Genomic DNA, 16,892 nt, shown 5'->3' on the forward strand with positions numbered 1-16,892 from the left:
TTTTATAAATCTATGTGTTTTAATATGGCTGTACACTGCCCTCAGTCCTTCGGGAGAAGGGTGGTATAGATATCTAATAAACTTGAAACTTCCAACCAGGCTGTTTTAAGATGCTGTCCCCATAGCATGACAGAGGCCAAGCTTAGAACCCAGTAGGATTCCTGCTGTTGGATGATTTTCACTTCATAATTTCAGAAATTTATGTGTCCGGGATCAGTAACTATGACAGAAAATGTGCAGGCTGGGTGGCCTTGCAGTTGTCTCCTGGATATGTGTCTGCTTGCCACTGAACAAAGCTGGGAGTTTTACTTGGGCCCATGAAAGAAAAGCACAGTTGCTAAGCAACTGTGACCACATCATTACTTCTTTTCCAGGTTTTGAAAAATGGGGACAGGCAAAGTTTTTCCCCATCTACAAAGGATTATAGGTGAAGAGTTCCCAGCCTGGAAGCTGTGGTGTCTCTAAGACCTCAAAATCTACTCAGAGAATGACAAGGGTTTGGGGTTTTTTTTTGTTGTTGTTGTTTTAAAAAGGAAAAAAAGCAAACCAAGAAAGGCCTTGGGGAAGTGTCAGGATGCATCCTCAGGGTCTCAAGTTTAAAGGATTTGGAGCAGGTCACAGCAAAAGTACTGGATGGAAAAATGTGTATGGAGATTCATAATCATCTGGGTCATGGTTGTCCTTTGAGCTTTTTCCAAAAGGCAACTGAACCTTCTTGGTTTTTTTTCTTTAAAAACATTTCCCTTCTCATCCAAGAGGCTTCTTCAGTTCTGTTGAATGAGTTCAAAGGATTATCTCTGAACTGACATAGGACAAGATCCTATGCTCCTTAAAAACCGAGACCATTTAAGAAAAATAATTGCAAGCAAAGTAAGAAAATGGCAGCAGAGCTTGGCTATACTTGGCATTTTTCATGCAGAGAAACAGCATATAAACCAAAAATTGAAACCCAGGCCCTTTTGAGGAACATCTGTCAGTATTGACAGCTCACAATCTTAGGTTAAAAGGGTAGGCTTTGGAAACGATAATGTTCCTGTGCTTAATTTAAGGCCAGCATCCTGTCTTTTCCACAAACGGTCCATGAAAAACAAACTTCACATAGTTACTTTGTGATGGCTTGAAGGGAAGTTACCGCCGCAGGCCTTCCCGGGAGGTTTGTCACAGCGTCCTTTGGATGAAATAGTGAAGGACTCACTGAAGACGCTCCTGAAGAAAAGCTATCAACACCTTTGCAGGGAGAAAAAAAAAAAGAGTAAAGGAAACAAAAAATTATATCTACTACAGCAAGCAACTGCTCCACACCACAAAGATTGCCGCCTTTTGTTCAAATCTTCTATTATTTTAAAGTAGGGGTGAAGAATCAGGTCCAATCCAAGGGTCACAATGCCCTGTTAGGAGCATCTTAAGTGAGTTCACCTGACATCAAGAAAAGGAAGAGACTGGCAATTCCAAATGTAACCAAATCTAACTTCAAACATCTTTTATAGCAGGGGAGTCCAACTTTGGCAACTTTAAGACCTGTGGACTTCAATTTCCAGAATTCCCCAGCCAGCATAAATAGCTGGCTAGGGAATTCTGGGAGTTGAACTCCACAAATCTTAAAAGTTGCCACAGTTGGATACTCATGTATTACAGCCTCAGGAACAACCCCCAATTGCATCCCTAATTCTCCCAATTTGGAAGCATAATTACTTGCCTTTTAAATGGAAATATTTAGAAATTGTAGTCTAAGTGCTAAAGTTGAATTAAGCAAACAAAGCTCACTCTGTCAATTAAAAGAAAGTGAAGCATTTCCCGATCTCAACCATTTGTATAATTGCCCCCCCTCCCCCCACTATGCCATTATCCAGTCCATTTATGTCTGGGCCTTTTCTTTGTTTCCATCATTTATTTCCAATTACTTAGAAAGGCTGATACCTTCACGGGAATGGGACAACTTGCCACAGTCAACTCACTGCGGTCAACTCATGACGGCCAACTCACTGCAGGACAACTTGCCACGGCCAACTTGCCCTGAGACAACTCGCTGCAGGGCAGTTTAATAATTCTATTTAATTATTTAAAATAAATAAAAATTATTTTAATTTTTGCCATTCACATTTCATTCTGCCCCCTCCTTTTGCATCCTTTCTTTAATGATTCTATTCCACCATTTCTTTGGTATTAGTGTAACTCTTGTCACGCAGTGAGTTGTCCTGTGGTGAGATGGGCATGGCAAGTTGTCCTCCAGCGAGTTGGCTGTGGCGAACTGTCATAGACCCGACTTGACAATTCGCCACAGCTGCTCATGTATTGTTTTTCTCTTAAGGCATCTGTCTTCAGCATGGGTGGGAATGGAATGAAGAAAGGGGAAAACCTGCAGTTGGAAGGATGAGAAACATTGTTCCCCACCATCCTCCATATACAAAGATGCAGATTACCATAAAATATGGGCAAAAGCATGGGCAATTTGGAACAACTTGCTTAACACTAAATTCATACAGAGGGCTATTTTTTTACTGTGCAGTACTGTATTTTTTAGAGTATAAGATGCACCTCGCCCGCCCTAAAAGTTGGTGGAAATGCCTATGCGTCTTATACAGAGAATATTGCTGAAGCCCTGCCTACCCGCTGGCCATTTTCAGCCTCCGCACACTCCATTTTAGATCCGTTACAGGCTGCGAGGATCGCCACAGCACATTGCCACTGATTGCTGCCTCCGCGCGTCGTGTTTTCGACTTCCATGTGTTGCGTTTTTGGCCTCCACATGTTTCATTTTTGGCCTCTGCGTGTCACGTTTTTGGCCCATTCCAGGTGGTGGGGATCGTGGTGGCAGCGATTGCCGCTGCCTGGAATGGGTCAAAAACAGGGCATGCAGAGGGCGAAAACGTGATGCGCGGAGACAGCGATCGGCGACGATGTGCTATGGTGATCCCAGCAGCCTGGAACGGGTCTAAAACAGAGCGTGAAGAGGCCAAAAACGCGACGGGCGGAGGTGGTGATGGGCTGTGGCGATCCCCGCAGCCTGGAACAGCTGATTGGCAGTATTCTGGGAGGCCAATCCAACCGCTAATCAGCTGCTTGTGCTGAATCAGGCTGTGATAACGTGCTGAAGCTGACCAGGCTGTTTGCTGCAAGGACACAAGCCAGATGAATACCAATGGATGCTGGTAGGCAGAGACAGAGGTTTTTTTCCTTGTTTTCCTCCCAAAAAACTAATGTGTGTCTTATACTCCAGAGCGTCTTAAACTCCAAAAAATATGGTAAATGTCTGAATTCAAGTTAAAACTAAGACACCTCATTATAGGTAGTTCTCAACTTACAACCATTTATTTAATGACCGTTCAAAGTTACAAGGGCACTGAAAAAAGTGACTTACGACTGGCCTTTGCACTTATGACCAGTCACGTGATCAAAATTCTGGTATTTGGCAACTGGCAGGTATTTATGATGATTGCAGTGCCCTGGCAATTTGTGACCTTCCTAGCCAGCTTTCAAAAAAGCAAAGTCAATGGGGGAAGCTGGATTCGCTTAACAGCTGCATGACTCACTTAATGACAGCAGCAAAAAGGTCGTAAAATTGGGTCCAGCTCATTTAACAACTGCCCTCCTTAGCAATGGAAATTTTGTTCCTAATTGTACTTGTAAGTTGAGTACTGAAAGTAGTACTTTCATCTACGAATGTTCTCAGACTAAATTGTCTACCAATTAGGACAGAAATGGCTCCCCAATAAAACAGACAGACTTATAATTTAACACTGCTGGACTAGGGCTGGGGAAACCTCATTTCAAATCACCATTCAGTCATAAAGCTCAACCTACCCTACCTCACGGTGAAGGAAAACAGGATGTGAGAAAAATCATCCTACCGTGAGCTCCTTGGGAAAAAGGAAAAGGGCAAATGTAATTTAACTACAACAAGCTGATAGGCCCCAAACCATCCTTTGCAATGAATAGCAATCTGCTCTGTTCAGCCGCTTATAATATGTAAATACTTCAAACTCTAATCTTCTATTCACATGGGCAATAAATAAACCTGCAAGCACTTTGACAAAATAGAAGTTAGCAACAATTAAGTTATTTTCCTTTTAAACACTAAGCCAGAAACTGTTTCCTATATTACAGTGCAAGGCCCTGCATAGGCTTTAATTGATTGGAATTGACACACGACATGGTAACCTATGTGTAATACGGGATTCTGGGGCCTGAAACAGTCCTGAACAGCTGGTTTACTAGTGTTTTTCCTCTCAACGTGGCACAATCATAACACAGCAATGTTAGCCAGTGATCGCCTGAGAATACAGTTAATTATTTACCTGGCACACTTTGGAATTATAGGCTCAATATGTTCTCAAACCACCAAACATTTGGAAATGTACAAATGAAGCCCTAGGGGGCAGTATGACACTACTACTATACTGTTCAGTCTCATAAAGAAAAATATACTGTATATATAGAATTTTGATTGAACTGAAGTGTCCTTTCTGTCCATCAAACATCAGCCCATAAAATCTGGGTTAAAGGTCTATCTTCCAATTCGTGAAAGCATCTCTACCAACCTGAAATATTAATGGAGGCCATCAGGCCAAGAAGCATTCTCTACTGTTCTCTTATATTGCAGAGTGAAAACATAAGCAACCTCTTACCAGTTAGGAGCTGCGTTGGGGAATTCCTACTGGAGTTACTGTGTGAACTGTACTTCTCCATCAAGGCCAGAAATTCTTTCCTACAATAATATATATTTTTTTAAAAAAGTTGAAGATGCAATACATCATTTAATATCGCTTAGAATGTGTTGATCTGAGACCTTTCAAGAAATAGATATTTAGTTTATTTGCTGCTGCTGAGCTAAATCCTGGGGTTTGCTTTGTGTCTTATGCAGCAGTTAAGAAATGTACCAACATACATTCATATCCTATGGAAAGCAAGAATAATGGTATGAAAGATTAGACAATAGATAACTTAAATAAATTTTCTGTCAGATATTTCCATCATGTTTCAACTGCAGTTGCATAATTACAGGCTGGAAGTTGTGTGTGGCACGGAACATGCAAGACTGATTCATTGTCAAAGACAGACTTGAAACAGCAAGAATTCTTGATGCACTTTCTTAAAGACTCTTTTAATTTGCAAATTCCAACACAAAATTAAGCTTGTCAAGATGCCCATGCTTTCCCCATATTGATTTTTAAGGCTTACTAGTAACTTTCCCACATTGACTCCTGTCTTTTCAAATCTGGAGATCTGTCACCATTCAATGTATCACTAGGAATAGCAAAATGGATCAATTTCTCTGCCCACAAACAGGAAGAGAAATGTTCTATTTTAGCCAGGGTTATATTATGGTTTTCTCATAGATTTAACAAATCTATGATCAGAGAGATCAAGCAGCCGAATTCTGGAAATCAGACTTGATTTTAAGTAGCAAATGCACCAATCCTTTCTAAAGAAAAGACACATTTTCCATAACTACCTAGAAGCCTGGGGATCCAGGTGTACTTGATCAGAAGGTCCCTTCCATAAAACTCAGGACAAGATACTAACTTCTGAAGATCTACTCAAAAGCAAATCTGATTAAGTTCAATATGGTTTAGCCCAGGGGTCCCAAACCCTGGGCCATGGCCCGTTCAGAACCAGGCCACGCAAACAGCATGTGCACAGCTCCACTTGCGCAAGTGGTGCAGAGCATATGCGCAACTCCATTTGTGCGAGTGGCATGCGCGCACTCGCCTACCACTCATGCAAAACCATTCCTCCCCCCCCCACAGGTCGTTAAAGCTGGAAAGGTTGGTACCGCTGGTTTAGTCTACCTCTTTAGGACTGTACAAATAGTCCTTGACTTACGACCACAATTGAGCCCAGAATTTATGATGCTAAGTGAAATTTGTCAAGTGAGTTTTGCCCCATTTTACGACTTTTCTTGCCACATTTGGTAAGTGAATCACTGCAGTTGTTAAGTTAGTCAAACACTTAAGTGAATCTGGCTTCCCCACTGACTTTGCTTGTCAGAAGGTTGTAAAAGGGGATCATATGACCCTGGGACTCTACAACGGTCATAAGTATGAAGCACTTGTCAAGCATCTGAATTCTGATCATATGACCATGGGGATGCTGCAATGGTCATAAGTGTGATAATTAGTCATAAGCCACTTTTTTCAATTCCGTTGTAACTTCGAACTGTCACTAAATGAACTGTGGTTAAGTCGAGGATTACTTGTACTCACCTGTTATTACAGGAATATAATACTGTAGTGAATAGAATCATCCTGACTAAAATGGAAAGATGGAAAAAAGACTCCAAGACCAGACAGATGTAGGCTATATGACAATTTGCCAGTATAAATTTAAAGAGAGTTGAACATACGTGTTAGTATGAGCCCAATAAAACAAAATTATAAATAAGCAAGAGGAAGTCTAATTCTGTTCTAGACTGAGATCTGCTGGAATGCCCGAATTGATTATAAGTTTTAATTATTCAAGATGATTACAGTAGTTTTAAAAAAAACAGGCCAGCATTTTTTAGCTAGAAGCAGATTAGGAATCTCCAATCTACAGAACAGCAAGAGAAGAAAACCATTTGTGTAAAATTGGCAATTACACAATGAAGTGTGCCCAGAAGCATAGTGTTATTTCACATATTAGGGGAAATTGGACATTTTTCTTTCAACAGTGCCAATATTTCCTCAATGCAAAATGTTACTCCAGAGTTTAAACGGCAGTATGCTCCAACCTCCATTATAGGAAGGAACAAAATATATTTATTTCCAATGCTTATATTTTTAATTTTGTTGTCTTTTGCTTCCTAAATGTCTCTAATTATTTCTTTGAATACAGTTCAAGATTTTACAAAACCAGCAATTTTTCCCAATCTTTGAGAACAAGAATTTGTGCATTCCATTGTTAAAAGCTGTTTTCAACTACAAGGGGTTAGCCAGGTTTTAAAATCAGAAAAAGACTTCCTTAGAAGAAAACTACCTTAAAATCCTGCACAATCCTATCCATATAGTCTTCAATATAGGAGCAGTTTCTCTACCATTGCTAGCTAACCTGGTATGCATATTTTGCTTATAATGGGGAAATGATAAGGTCTACACTCAGTCTTGGGTCTAGTATAATTTTTTAGGACTTGGGGAAACATTACTTACTTTTCATCTTCATCTCGGGCAATAAGCAAAGACACGTGATTGGTTGCCGATGCCATCTGTAACATGTCAACAGCTCTGAAAAGTTAAAAATGAAGAGTTAAATGTACTGATTTTCTCCAAAGAGGTGTTACAAAAGCATCACCATAATTCATTTTATCTAATTGTTTTCTATGAATTGAATTGATTACATGTTCATTTTTTAAAACATTATTAAATGTTGGCATAACAAGGCCACAATTCATGATTATAGAGAATGAAAAGACAGTCACACTTGTTAAAACACAAGTGAAGGAATTTTTTGCCCAAACATAGAGCAGGGCTCTCCTTAAATGTTCTTTTTGTAATCATTCTTCATGGCAGTGAACACTGTAAAGATAGCTTCCTTTTTTGTCTTGAATTGGCATGGAACAGGTCAGTGACACTTTATCCTATTGTATGGCATCTTATCCATGAAGATGTTAAAGAAGACCCAAGCAGTTGGAGGTAACTGATTTTTCTTTCTATATCTGCAGCTAATCTGATCTAAAATACTAACAGGCAAATACAAATGTTAACCATTCCAGTTCATGCTTATAATTAAATGTTAGAACTTACCTTTCATTAGTTACACCACATAATTTTTGGCCATTCACTTCTAAAATCAAATCTCCAATACACAGCTGATCTTGAAAAGAAAAAAAATCATAAATTACAAATCAGCTACATCAAGAAAACAAAATGTATATTTAGGGGAAAAAAATTGTACACACACACAAACTCAAAAGAAAAAAATCCACAAAAACACAAAAAAACAGGTCAGAAAAATGTCAGAATTACTTCTGATACATTTTCAGCAAAATGACACATCTACAAGATTAATAATTACCTACTTTCTATCTGACTGCTGAATGGCATTTATTTTATTTATATCTTTATATAGGACTTCATAGTAATGATTTAAGGCAATCTTTCATTTATCTTTTATGCCATTTTTAATGTTTTACTTATTTTATTATTTTTATATGCCCTTCTAATATGAAAGAACATTGTCGTTGGGAGTAACTTAACTATCATATGAATCTTACTATCCGACATATCTAATACCTTGATCCCATATTATTGCCTTGAATTAGTGAACTAAATATTAATACCTGCTTTTCTGACTTAGTTATTTATTCCCTACTGGTAAAGACCTACCTTGTGCACCAGCAAATGTATGATTAACAATGTTCTACTCAAAGAGGGAACTGATAGTTTTGCAGTCTTGCCAGCTAATATATAAGAGGTTGGAAGGTGAATAAAAAGCTGAATTTGCATTTCCAGTAAGGAGGAAAGTAAAAAAGTAAAACCAAAAACTATCCATAATCCAACAAGTTTTGGAGCCCCCATGGATAGAGATGGCAGGGGGAGGCTACTCATTCGACATTTCGTGTCCTTTGTCCATATTATGGGAAGAAAAACAGGGACAGGGAAGGTGGGCTTAGAGAAGCTTTTCCCCTCTATTTGGTCAACACAGCCGATAGGATTGACTTAATTTAGACTAAGACTTAATTTTCCTCCAAAGCACTCCATGGCTACCTGGAGCTAAAAGCAAATTCTTTTAATCTCCTGGTTGATTAAGTTTATCCTTTTTTCACAACATGATAATCCATCCATCAACATGGTTTATTGTGTGTAAAGTTTGCAACTTCACTCTGGGCCAGATTAAATCAGGTATATAGTGTGCCTAAAATTCTCTCACTTGAATCTAATGGATGAAATCCAGGGACTTGTTTTTTTTCAAATGATAAAATTATTTCCATGAGTGGAACTATGGATATGGGGACCCCAACTTTTCCTGTGTAATCTGCTCTAAAAGGTTGGAATTTCTAGAACAGAACAAGGGAGTTTTGTAGGGGAAGGAAAGAGAAGATGGTTTAGATGTGTGGATCTTTAATTTAAAAAATATATGGATCAATATATGGATTGTCACAGCTTTTTCTTTTGTTAAAGCAGCATTGCCACCAGTGAAGATCAAATAATTATTTACTATCTGTAGCAGCTATCTTCTTGGGTAATATCTCCTTTATGAAAATTCCATACTCTTCTTTGGATTGATCTTGACAGCCTCCAATAATTTTAATGCCTGTTGAGCAATTAAAACAAACAAGATGTGAATAGGTTATTTTCGTATTTTCCCCACTGTGATAAACATATCATGGTAATTGCTAAATAACTGCATATATTATAAATCCTGTCTACATCAGAGTGGACCACCTGCCCAAAACAGTATGGCAATTCTCCAACTTTATTAGAGTAAAGTGAATATGTAATCTGATTACCTAATCCATTTTGGCAGTCTGAAAATGAAACATGGTGTATAGTTCGATGAGTTCCATGTGGGCCTACAAAGGTCCTTTGAAATAGAGAAGAGAAGGTTGATTTCAGAATGGTTGCAACTTATGAAATAATTGTTTTTAAAAAATGAAACATGGAGCCTATTATGTCGGTCCCAAGGTAAGAAAAACAGGTATCTTTAGAAATAGGTATCAATAAGTGATTGAATTCATTTGTTTCCTTCTATTGTTTCCTTCCACCATTTATAAGATGATGTTTTTATTTAGTTTTTATTTAGATGGTGTGTGCTAATATAAAACATTGTTTACAAGATCAGGTTCAATTCCTGCAATGCTCTTATTCTTTTGAGAATTTCCTGACGCTGAGGAAGTTAATTTATTTAATTTGATTTAGGTACTCTCTTACTTCAGATGACTCTGGGCAGTTCACAATACAGACAGTTCTCACTTAACAATCACAATTGGGACTGGCAACTGAATTGTTAAGCAATGTGATTGGTTTTTTTTTTAAAAAAAATTATAAACTTTATTAAAACACATATAAAACACATATAAAAACATTTACAAAACATACAACATATAAGTAAATTTTCCTTTTAAAGCAATATTTCATAGTGGTTCTTCAACTAATACGGATGATGATGATGATGATGATAATAATAATAATAATAATAATAATAATAATAATAATAATAATAATAATAATAATAATAATAATAATAATTTTATTTATATACCACCCTTCTCCCGAAGGACTCGGGGCGGTGTACAGCCAGAATTAAAACATAGATATATAGATATCATGGTTAAAATTAATTAAAATCATTAAATAGTTTTGGCCGAATTTTAAAACCCAAAATTAAAACCCAATTTAAAATCATTCAGTTAGACAGCCCCACCTGTCGGAACAGTAGGGTCTTGAGGGCACAGCGGAAGACCCGGAGGTCAGAGATGTTATGAATGTCCGGGGGCAATTCATTCCAAAGGGCAGGAGCTCCGACAGAGAAGGCTCTCCTCCTGGGTGTCGCCAGTCGACATAACTTGGCCGACGGTACCCTGAGGAGTCCCTCTCTGTGGGAGCGAACTGGTCGGTGGGAGGCTGTTGGTGGCAGAAGGCGGTCCCATAGGTACCCTGGTCCTATGCCATGGAGCGCTTTAAAGGTGGTAACCAACACCTTGAATTGCACTCGGAAGACCAATGGGAGCCAGTGCAGCTTGCGCAAGAGAGGTGTTACATGGACGTAACGAGGTGCGCCCATAACCACCCGCGCGGCCGCATTCTGGACCAGTTGAAGCCTCCGAGTGCTCTTCAAGGGGAGCCCCATGTAGAGAGCATTGCAGTAGTCCAGACGGGAGGTGACGAGGGCGTGAGTGACCGTATGCAAGGCGTCCCGGTCCAGAAAGGGACGCAACTGGCGGATCAGGCGAACCTGATAAAAAGCCCCCCTGACTATGGCCGTCATATGCTCTTCTAAAGACAGCCGTGAGTCCAGGAGGACACCCAGATTGCGAGCCCTCTCTGTGGGGGGCAAAGATTCACCCCCAATAGTCAGCGATGGCACCTGCTGACTATACTGGGACGCCGGAAGCCACAGCCACTCAGTCTTGGAAGGGTTGAGTTTGAGCCTATTTCTCCCCATCCAGACCCGCACGGCCTCCAGGCAGCGGGACATCACATCAAGGGTTGTGATTATTCCCCTTATTCTTAGCCTAGTAGTTTTTTCTTTTCCCTTTTCAACCCCCCCCAGCAATGTGATTGTTAAGCAGAAACATCACATGGCCAAACTAGATATGTAATGTTACCCCTGCCATGGTCATAAAGTGAATCACCTGTGGTCATTAAGTGGGACATCATGTGACTGCGACTTGCAATTTTACTGTCAGTTTCTCTATTGACTCTGCTTTTCAGAAGCCAGATGTGAAACGTACAAATGATGACTATATGACCATGGATTGCTGCAAATATCGTGCCTGCTGGTTGCAAAATGTCTGAGTCTTGATCATGTGACCAGAGGGATGTTGTAACAGTTGTAAGTGTAAGGACTAGTTGTAAAGTTACTTTTTCAGCACCATTGTAACTTCAAACAATCGCCAAACAGGGCAGTCATTAAGCCATATATTGTACAATAAAAGAATACAGTACAATGCAATTTGAAACAAGCAACAAGATAAGAAAATTAAAAAATTAGATTGTGATCACGCTATCCTGGATTTTTTCCCACATACTTTGTGCTCAAAGAAATGTGATACATTTCCTTAGGACACTGTCACCTTGGCAGCACTCTTCTAATGACAAAAAGTAGATAAATAGGCAGCCTGTTATACCATGAATGTAAAAGGACACTCTTGTGTACATCTGATCTACGCTGTCAGCTACCTGTCATCACACTGATCTGTAAAAATGCTATGTAGTGCATAGGTGTTACTTCTGTCTTCTCTATAACTTTCCAGATTTAAGCTGAAAGACAGGAGGAGGTAAATCATCTTGGACTGTTACTAAAGTTTTTTGTAAAAATACAAAATCAGGATGAACTGTGAAAAAGTGGGGCAAGAATACAATTGCATGGTGTAGTTACAACCTACTTATTATCTAGCAGCATTTTATTTGCCGTATATAACAGCCTCCCCTCAAAAAACTAGAAGGTTGTTCTAAAGGGTTCCTACTAAATAATAATAATAATAATAATAATAATAATAATAATAATAATAATAATAATAATAATAGTAATTTAGTACAAGATTATTCTAAAGAACATAGGTTCATATTCCAACCGGAATAAATTGCATTTCAGAAGTGGGAATTTTAGTGTTTTGCCTATTCTGTCAGAAATGTTTACAGGTGGAAATTGATAACATATGCTGGATTTTGTTACTAAATAGCAAATAATCTGAAACTGCATTACTGAAGTTGTGACTACATTTTAATCAATTATGATTTGCCCCTCTCCCCCAAAGATCATTTTTGGTAGCTTAAGATAAATGGTTTCTTGAATGATAATGTACTGATAATCAATATTTTTTTTATTTTGCTAATATATGTTTAAGGCTCTGGAAGGCAAAACAAAAGAAAACAACTGACCCCCAAAACTCTTACTTATGGATTTCTATAAAATACATCCACAAATCAGGTATTACATGTATGTAGATTTAGGAGAGGGTTGGAAAGAAATTTCAGTAAATGAAGAAGTCCTTTTAATTACGTAAAAAAACAATGGCTATGAATCACTTCTTTTTATCCTGCGTAAGGTACACAAAAAACACAGCAATAAAACCATTAAAGTAAAAGGCCTGCCTGCCTATCACCTTTCTGTCTTGTTCCAGAATAAGCCTGCAATAACCTTTCATTTTGCAGAGATGAAAATACCTCTGTTTACATAAGATTTTAGACAATGGCTGGGAATAGTTATCTAAAATCTAACCATGAAGCATATCTTTATAGATCTTATACTCTGGTTTTCATTCATCCTCTAGCAAAAGATATTTGTTGCAAATGAAATAAATCAATCCTAAAAAGCGCTGAAAGGTTTCATATTCAGCAGCAGGAGAAATGCTTACTTCCATCATACTTTGTTACTAAAACATCAGTTTATCTCTCCCACCAGTTAATCTTCTCACATAAGATAATTCACATGTGACAGCAAAAATTAGGTCTCCCATTGCAATTCAATAAGTACGAAGAACTGTATTTTTTAAAAGTATAGCGATTACTTGCATTTTCTCTGGATTTTAATATATCATTTTTATCTTTCACTCCACTAAAAGATTTATAATAAACAATAGTTTCTTTTGTTTGTGTTAGGATTCATTCTTTATAATCCTCTTGGCATAAAATTTCAATTACCGTTATCTGTTTAAAACAATATGTCTATCAGATTGTGTCAGCACATGTAGAAAATAGAACTCCTTACTCACCAATTTATAATCATCTAAAACTCCCCAGTACCTATCCATCATGTACATAGTGGCCCAGGAGACGACAGCAGGATAAATTCAGAATGGTATCGCAAGGCAATTATTTTCTAATATGTTTCTATAGACAAATTACAAACTAATTCCTTACATTCAGAATGGCAATGCTAGGCATTAACAAAAGTTACACAGAATGCATATTCCTTTATGTCTTCCTTCCAGGCATATCTAGTTTTCTGTAACTTCAATTTTTCTGAAAATTGAAACATTGGGCTAGATACCTATGGGCTTAATCTAATAGAAGTTTTCGGGTCAAAATTCTTGCTGATTCCATTCAAAACTGTTCCTCAAGAACTGCAACCACACCAGATTTTTTTTTTTTGCAGTCAATGGTTAAAAGTCTGTGCTTACATTTGTATATGAAGGAGGTAAACATCTGTCAATATATCCTATGCTTATGAGAGAGAGTTTGGTGTAGTGGTTAATACACCAAACTAGAAACTAGGAGATTGTGACTTCTAATCCTGCTTTAGGCATGAAGTCATCTGGGTGATAGGCCAATCACTCTTCCTCAGCTCTAGGAAGCAGGCAAACCATTTCTGAAATCTTGCCAACAGAATTGCAGGGACATGTCCAGGAAATACTGATTCGGAGGTGTGTGCATGCACAAAGATTAAAACAATGAATTGTATATACTTCATATTTCTTTATCACCAAGAATGCTTAGATTCATCTACTTTCGCATGCCTATTTCTTCTTCCCAACTCTTCAAGCTAAGATTTTAGATTTGATTATTGACACATTGCCTAGGTTTCTAATCTAGTTTACCTATTTATCTACCATTTTTCGAAGCTCTGCAATGAGGATAAGATAATGCTGAGAAAGTGGTTAGCATTCTGGTACTGGCAAACTGTATGTTCTAATTAATTTGCAAGTAAAATATCAACTTTTACTGATAGAAGGATGCAGCAATATTTCAAAATACCCATAGACATACAAGATACTCTGTGGAGGTTCCACAGATACAAGATAGCAAGAAGTGGAATGGCAGACAGTACCATAACATGTATTTTACTTTGGAATCCTTGGTGCTCTCTGAGCTTGGTTGTTTGCTTGCAGACATTTCATTATCCAACAAGGTAACATCATCAGTGTAGGTGTGGGTTTTGCTCCCAGTAGTTTGCACTGCCAGTGTTGATTGGAAAGAGGTTTTCTCCTTGCTAATTCCTTGAGTAGGGAATTGTTTTCTGCTTGTTTCTCTGGTGTTAATTGTTGCTTATGTGGCTGTTGGCTGTGGGAGAGGATGTGTGCTGGATTTTTTGTTTCCTTCTTAGTTTTTTGTTGTCTCTTCTGAATGTGTAAATATGCTTTATTTCTATGTGTCTATTGATGTCTGAATGCCAGCTTTCCAGGAATCTCCTAGCATTTTTGGATTTGGTTTGGTCTAGGATGCTCAGTTTCACTGGGTCTTCTTATATCTGGCTGATATTCATGGATGTGCTCTACTAGTCTTCTGCCTATCTGTCTTACGTAGTGATTGTTACAGCCACCGTATATGTAGATAATTACAGGTCATTTTTAGGTTTCTTTCTGATTGTTAAGCCACTGGGGGCTCCTGCTGCTTTTGTCTGACTGTTTCCTAGGCAGCATCTCTTATCCACACATTCCATTACCTCCTCTGAATAATAATTCCTGCATAGCTACTCTTGTGGAAGGTTGGATTGTTATTTTGGTCATGGAGCACTTGGTTAGTGTGGGTTGTTTTTCAACAGGGTTGTGTTTCTAATTTTCCATTATTTTTTCTGTTGAAAAAGATATCCAGGAAGGATATTGTGTTGTTTTCTTCTTCCCTTGCTAATTTTATTCCTTTAAAGCTTTACAGAACACCAAAGACTCCACAGTTCACCTCTGAACTACATATATTCTCTTTTATTGGTATTTTACTTTATTTACTGTCAATGTTCACAAAAGATAGATCACTCTGGAAACTTATTAGCTCAGCATGTCAGAACACAGTAATGTATGCATGTATGTATAACACGTATGAAAGCACATTTCTTTTATTATATTCTGCACTAACTAGATGTATCATGCTAACATTAATATACATTTATTAGGAACTGTTTTGATAATATAAATCAAAGATATTGAATTTATTATAGGTCTAAAGATTTGTAAACATTATATATGACTTACATATCAGGGTGATTTGAGTCTGGGGATGCCATCTCTGTTGACATAGGTCATTAATAATGGAATATTCTAACAGGCTCACAACTAAAACTGAACATTTGCTGTAAAGCAGAAGAGAACACCATTAGGTATTATATGTACAATTACTATGGATTGCCTTCAAACTAATGCAAACATACATTCTTTGATGGTTTGTTTGATACAGCTGTACTGAATTTACTGAATATTTCTTAGTTTAAAAATAAAATACCCCACATCTTTAACAGCTTAAGACAGAGAATGCTAACAGTCTTGGCCACCAAGACCAAGTACTGAAGCTGTAGGGCAGAAATGGGGATTGGCATTCAAGTGATGGTCCCTTTTATACAGGAATGGCTTATTCTGCACTTCCAGACATATCTCTTCTGACCAATCATTGCAGAGATCAGTTCACTTTTCTTATTTCCATGGAAACCGCCCTTAAATAAGGGTACCAATTCCAATCATAACCACCCTGCAAAAACTGAGTCACTCCCATATCCATTCTTTCCTGGGGAAGCCAGCAAATTGGCCAGCTAGTATGCTGACTTCCTCTTTTTATTAGCTACCACACTTTTTCTATGATTGCAGTCCAGATCAATGTTTATGTGCAGAATGTATTTTGAACGGATGGCAGATGGACGCAATTGTTTGTACTTCTTAGTTTCAATGTAATATTGTCCCTACCAAACCAGACTACAGACAGCAACTAATAGAAGAGTCAGTTTGACCTAGTGGCTAAGGCACAAGGCTAGAAACCAAGAGATTGTGAGTTCTAGTCCAACCTAAGGCATGAAAAGTTGGCTGGGAGACTTTGGACTAATCACTCTCTCAGTTTAACCCACCTCAAATAGGATGCAGAAGAAGTATGAGGCAGAAGCATGTCCACTGCCTCATTTATAACAATAAAAAGGTGGGATATAAATCAATAAAAGGAAATGCTGTGTGCCATTTAATACAGGTAGTCCTTGACTTACAGCAGTTCATTTAGTCACTGTTCAAAGTTACAACGGCACTGGAAGAAGTGACTGATGACCATTTTTCACACTTATGACCATTGCAGCCATCCCCATGGTGTCATCAAAATAATCAAAATTCCTATGCTTGGCAACTAGTTCACATTTATGATCGTTGCAGTGTCCTGGGGTCATATGATCCCCTTTTGTGACCTTCTGAGAAGCAAAGTCAATGGGGAGTCCACTTAACAACCATGTTACTAACTTAACAACTGTAGTGATTCACTTAACAAACATGGCAAGAAAAGTTATAAGATGGGGCAAACTCATTTAACAAATGTTTCACATAGCAAGATAAATTTTGGGCTCAATTGTGA

At 38.1% G+C, this 16,892-nt stretch overlaps 1 protein-coding gene across 1 annotated transcript in view; it reads right to left on the bottom strand.

The window, feature by feature from the left end:
• Nucleotides 1–16,892, bottom strand: part of STXBP4 (syntaxin binding protein 4) — a 96,851-nt gene that overhangs the window by 79,307 nt on the left and 652 nt on the right. The window contains exons 2-8 of the mRNA XM_070934825.1: nt 15,545–15,642; nt 9,425–9,498; nt 9,133–9,228; nt 7,719–7,788; nt 7,125–7,199; nt 4,626–4,705; nt 1,107–1,227 (exon numbers count right to left, since the gene is read on the bottom strand). Coding sequence (XP_070790926.1) covers nt 1,107–1,227; nt 4,626–4,705; nt 7,125–7,199; nt 7,719–7,788; nt 9,133–9,228; nt 9,425–9,498; nt 15,545–15,588 — 560 coding nt within the window. The 5' untranslated portion in view covers nt 15,589–15,642. The remainder of the gene's footprint in view (nt 1–1,106; nt 1,228–4,625; nt 4,706–7,124; nt 7,200–7,718; nt 7,789–9,132; nt 9,229–9,424; nt 9,499–15,544; nt 15,643–16,892) is intronic.

The sequence above is a fragment of the Pituophis catenifer genome, unplaced genomic scaffold, assembly GCF_029215685.1.
Source record: "Pituophis catenifer annectens isolate HBS135680 unplaced genomic scaffold, rPitCat1.0.hap2 SCAF_2, whole genome shotgun sequence".
Classification (NCBI taxonomy): Eukaryota; Metazoa; Chordata; class Lepidosauria; order Squamata; family Colubridae; genus Pituophis; species Pituophis catenifer.